General features: G+C 30.3%; 1 protein-coding gene across 1 annotated transcript in view; it reads left to right on the top strand.

Moving 5' to 3' along the window:
• Nucleotides 1-407: 407 nt before the first annotated feature.
• Nucleotides 408-6,133, top strand: part of LOC106472951 (cell adhesion molecule 2-like) — a 32,660-nt gene continuing 26,934 nt past the window's right edge. Inside the window, exon 1 of the mRNA XM_022401478.1 lies at nucleotides 408-647. Within this exon, the coding sequence (XP_022257186.1) occupies nucleotides 525-647 (123 nt within the window). The 5' untranslated portion in view covers nucleotides 408-524. The remainder of the gene's footprint in view (nucleotides 648-6,133) is intronic.

The raw sequence follows: 6,133 nt of genomic DNA, 5'->3' as shown, positions 1-6,133 counted from the left end.
TGTGTGTACCAAATGTTTGATAGAAAAGTGTTGTTGTAGTAAATCACATCTGTGTTTGAAGCGAGGGTTTAAGCAAAGAAAAAGGGTATTTATTTGCTCCTGTTTATACATTAGTTGGAGCCATGTTTTGAGTATTTGGCGAAGTTAGTATCATAAGGATGAACCGACTCAACTGTGAGCATAAAGTATGTAATATACCAAGATATCTCCCTATACAGTGCAAGCAGATCGTATGAAAATATTCCGCCTGAGACTATTGATATACCTCAGAATAAAAGATTAATTCTGTTAACCTTTATTCTAGTTTCTTTCCTTCTGACCTAATGTAACAGTATTATTGTATATAACGTCTTCTGACGGTGCTTACCAGCTAAATTTTGGATTGTTGCTTCATATAACTGGCACTTGTGGTCTAATTATTTGAACAACTCTTTCCAGAAACCTTAGCGCTAAGGGATGTTAAGATACACATACCACCTGAAGTAAACAGAGGAGACACTGTATGGGTGAACTGTACTTTTGATATGGAGGGAGAGGAGCTCTATTATATCAAGCATTTCCTCAATGGCATAGAGTTTTATCGATTTGTCCATTACATTAAGGAAAATCCTGTTGCTCTCTATTCAGTAAGCGGTATCTACGTTGACGTAAGTGTTTGTAACAATTCTCTATTTAGTCTTAACATTTATAAACATTCATCAGAGGACTGAGAATTACAGTTGATGCTGAGTGGTGTTGACTTGCTTCCTTCCTTCTGCTCTATTACTTCTAACTTGGGGACGGCTAGTTTTTGCGCGAAATTCAACAAACAAATAAATTCGGGTGGTAGTTTTCTTCGGAACCACACGCAAGTACTTCGTGTGTAAATCTTTGCCTGGCTATGCTCCCGAAAAATGGCTAGTAGTTGATAGGTTAAGCAAGTAAAAATACATATGGTTTAAATTAATTGTTTTAACGCTTTTGTTTCATTATAAACTCAATACTCCAGTAAAAGCTTCGTAATTTCAAAAAATGTTCCATTATCATAGTGGAAATACATTCCTTGCGTCATATAACACGTATTTAGGAGCTTGTTTAAAGATATTTTAATAAAATAAATCGAATCTTAAGAATACTTTTGGAACATTTCAAACTTATAAGTATCGATTTTAATAAAATAGTAAAATTATATATGTACTGACTTTGCAAATCAAACAGAAAACTAAAACGAATCAACAACATGACTCACAAATCAATAATTCGTTCGCTTTCTCACCACTGATACTGGAAGTGATGAAAGTATGATTTTCATTAAAAAAACCTTTCCGAGAAGAATACAAGGCAGCACTTTAAAGTTGTCTGATAAACTGAATTAAACACACAGAGCATGAAATCAAGAAGAACTGTTAGAAAATTAATACTCAAACAGTCAAGCAAATTAAAATCAAAGGACTAAAACTAGGAAAGACTGCGTTAAAAGCAGCAAATCCAAACCTGTGATAAATGACATTTAAATGAACAAAAACAAGCCCAAGCAACAACAAAATCAAAATTAAATCAAATACACTGCATAAATTAAAAGGACCCCCAGGGTACATGATATAATGTGGGATATAAAATGTGCCCTTTAGTTTTGGAGGTGACTGCGGAAGTAGGACCCACATTGCGTTGGGGATACACCGTCTATAAGTCTTAACCTCCGTTCGCCAGTCTCACATGAAAAAAAAAAAATCATCGGAATAAATACAAGTTAGGAGAGCGAGATGTGGGTGCTCAAACCCACAACTTTCCCACATTTATATCACCCTTCACTGTCTGCAGACAACTGTTGGATTGTGACTGCTCTCCAAAGTAAAAGAAGAAAATATATAAATAAATAAAAACGAAATAAGGTACTACCACTTGGGGGTAAGTAAGGTAAACTTACCTCCTCAGGTTGACATTCCAACCCCCATTATAGTAGTAAAGCACTAATTTAACTTAATTAGTAGTATAAAGATAAATTATACTAGTATAGAGTTATAAAAGCCCAACCAAGTTATCTAAACTAACTAGAATAACTCCCAACAACCACCCATTAAGTCCACTATAACTACCAATTTTCAGACTTTACACAAGCCTTTATATGCAATAAGGTGTTCATCTGCATAAAAGTAGTGCCAAGTTGTTTAAACGACCTTATTAAAAACTAAAAATATTTATTAGAAACTTTCAGCAAAAACTCCTTAATTTTTACTTCTTTATATTTATTTAATACATTTTTATATTTAGCACAAAATATTTTAATAATTTTATTTAGAGTTTCTTTATTAAATCCATTGAAAATTACTTTTTCATCAATATTTCAAAATTAATAATGAAATATTGCAATTTATTACATATTTTACAAAATCTGAATAATTGTGAAGAAAAATATTTTCTTTTATCAAAAATATTTAGATTAATATCATTATCAATTATTTTAATTTCTCGATCTAAATAATTTGAAGCATTTTCAATTTCTAATTCTATAGGATAAATAGTGTTAATAAAATTATTTATACTAATTAAATCATTTATATATCTGTAAGTTAAAGCAAAAATGTCCGGGTTTATGCAATTTTAAATAGCATACAGAAAAGGTAAATCTAGAAAAATAATTTGGTTTAGAATAAAACTTTTTATAAACTTCAATGAAATTATTAATTACTGTATCATTGGGCTGGTTAATAAGTTTAAATGTTTGTGAACGATTGATTTCATTTATCATAATTGATGCATAAAGTCTTTTACAAATAAAGCCAAAGTTCAATGGGAACTATAACATATTTATCTTGTAATTTTTTAATTGATGAAATGATAAATCTATAGGGTATTTCTTTAATTCTATATAGGATAATTTAAATATTCCATAAAACTTCCATTCCAAAAACCATTGGGGCGGATAAGATGTAATATAGTTAACTTTCAAAATACTGTTTTCAATAGATTTTAAAATAGTTTGCTTATTACATTTTGTGGTAATTCTATATTTAGATCCTGTTTTAGTATTTCACATAATAGTTTATCTTTTATAATTTCCAACTTACTTTACATAATATGTTTATGTAAAATATCAATAAATTATCTATTTTCACACTCACAAGGTAAATTATTAACTTCATCTACATTCAAATTAGTTAAAAAAATTCTTATAATTGTATAATAGAGGACTGATTGGAACTTTATATTTATAAATGAAGGTAGGCTTTAAGTTTTTACACAGAATAACTATTATCTTTTATACATTGATGAATAATTTTAGAAATCTGGAAGTCATTGAATACTTTATGTAAATTAATTATCAAATATGAAGTCTTAAGTTGCGGGTTCTCTTTTCCAAAGCTTGATAACTTTTAATCGATATTTGGTAATGTCTAAAAGTAAGTGTTTTGCATGATTATTTCAAAAATCAAATGTTTTAATTACATTAACTAATGTTCTTGTTTTAGGAAGATTAAGTTGCTAAATCTTTTTATATATCACATTATAGCCTGAACGCTGGGGATCCCTCTAATTTATGCAGCGTCTTTTATTATTATTTTTATCTTTGGGCTTGTTTTTGTTTATTTATATATAAACGTATTTACTTGTTTGTGACTTATGTGTAACATGGCTGATCTGTCTAATCTCTTAAGTTTAAGATATTTTTACCAGAATATTTTTATAGTTAAGTAGCAAGAATGTTCAGTATCAGCCACCAAATAGACCATTCTGAATATATATTTTTTTAACGTAATGAAAACAACTAATAAATTAATTTGCATAATAATCCTTTGCATTAATCTCTACTTCAAATGCTATTAGCTTACCTTCTTAGTATGGAGACTAAAAAAATAGATCTTATTTTCTCTTCTTCGGAATACTATGACGTAAATCACTATTATAGCCTCGTTTGTCACATACCTGTTTCATGTTATTGATAATCATAAACAAAAACTATTATTTCAAGCATGTATTGCAAATATACTTTTTAGTTTATTTCACTATGTAATTTTCATCGTTAATTTATTGAATTGGAAAAAATATCGATGTTTTCCCACTTTTTATTATACACCAATGAACGATTTAATTACTGAAATTAATAGAATAGCAACATACAAATATCGGAGCTTAAAACACTTTTATTATCCTTCAATTTTTTGGAATCTTGATTGAAAATTTTAAACTTTCTGAAACGTTCTATGAAAGTTTTGTACAAAATTTAATTATTAATATGTGCATAAACATGTATGTTTATTTGATATTTATCAAGCTTGTTTTTTCAGCGACATTTTAACTTTTGTCGACAGAATAAATCTGTTTTGATGTAGAGGTTAAAAAAATTTTAAAGTCTAAGGGATTTCCAGAAATAAAATTCCTACATGAACAGATCGTTTTGTCCAAACTCTAACAGTGAATTAAAATAACATATATTTTGTATATGAAGTAGTAGCTTTACTCTGATTAGGTAATGCTTTAGTTTAGGTACAAACCAGTGTCTCAAAACATTCACACAGAAATATAGCCTCGCCTTAGTCGTTTTGTTTTCGCTGATTTGTATGACTTTCGTCTGTAATATTAATTTTAAACAAGCCTATTTCGTAATAAGAATATTTAGAAATTATTTAACCTCAATACTTCTTGAAACTCAGTAAGAAATTGTTTTATAAATTCACTTACCACTAAGCAAACTTAAGTCAAAATTAGTAACAGATGTTCAAGATTTGACAAGGCCTCAAAAATCATTAAACGTTTTATAAAAAATTATCTAGAGTGTGGGATTTTTGAAAGTATGGTTTAACGTATTCAATCAGCATATTATTTATTATATCATTAAACATAAACATCCAAGAAGTTGAACCTTTAATAATGGTTGCTACAAGAATAACGTATAACTTTCATTGATATAAACGTAAAGTATTAATGTTATTAAACAGTTACATGCATACCGAAACATACATATAAAAATACAATGATTTCTGCAGTAACTTTCTAATAGCAAACCACATACGAGTAAAAGCATGCAGTCTAGTATATGTTTGTATAATCTTTCGATCAGATGCCCAGGGTAATTGTAAACTGTGTTGTCCTTGTTTGTTTGTTTTTGAATTTCGCGCAAAGCTACACGAGGGCTATCTGCGCTAGCCGTCCCTAATTTAGCAGTGTAAGACTAGAGGAAAGGCAGCTAGTCATCACCACCTACCGCCAACTCTTGGGCTACTCTTTTACCAACGAATAGTGGGATTGACTGTCACATTATAACGCCCCCACGGCTGAAAGGGCGAGCATGTTTGGTGTGACAGGGATTCGAACCCGCGACCCTCAGATTGCTATGTTGTCCTTAAATTATATAGTAAAATAAGCTGTACAGTGTAAAATTTGTGTAAATAGTTTAACTGCAAAACGTTACTGATAGAAAAATTCAAAATTATAAACCACTGAACTTTATGAACATAAAATAATTATATACATACAAACACATACATATATATATATATATATTGTTATGAAAGATACTTGTCAGCTCAAGTCGGGTTCACTAGTAAATGCTGGCCAATCGCCGATTCACATTTTGGTGGTAGAACTTTTGTTTGACAGGAGCGACATGGTAAATTCTTTTCTTTCACACTCTTATTACTTATGGATGTGGGTACATGTTGTTTAATTCTATCCTGCAGTCTTTGTGAAGTGCGACCTACGTACCGACATTTGCAGTGGCACGAGAATTCATAAATAACCATACTTTTCTGGGTGGTAGGTATCGCATATTTGTGTGTTGCACGCAACAACTTACGTGTGGAATAAACACAGTAGGGGCTCACTGCAGGAAAATATTTAGCCGATTTCAATTGTTATTCAAATTTTGTTGAAATGTTACCAATCCATGGTAGTTTTTTGTAAACAGGACTCTTGTTAGGACCACATTTTGGGGCAGTTGAGAAGCTCGCAATTTTCCTTGAAGTAATTTGATCGATGACGTTTTCTAGATACCAATTTTCTAGTAAAACGATTTTAATTGTGTTCAGTTCGAAATCTAGTTTAGATTTTGAACAGATAGCTAAAGTAGCAATATGGTTCGTTTTGCAACTTTTAGGACTGAAAGAATCCCATCGTATGTATTGTCCTGTAAAGGTAGGTTTTCTGTATATACTGG

This window comes from Limulus polyphemus, unplaced genomic scaffold, assembly GCF_000517525.1.
Source record: "Limulus polyphemus unplaced genomic scaffold, Limulus_polyphemus-2.1.2 Scaffold5762, whole genome shotgun sequence".
Lineage (NCBI taxonomy): Eukaryota > Metazoa > Arthropoda > Merostomata > Xiphosura > Limulidae > Limulus > Limulus polyphemus.
This window is presented reverse-complemented; position numbering and strand designations above follow the sequence as displayed.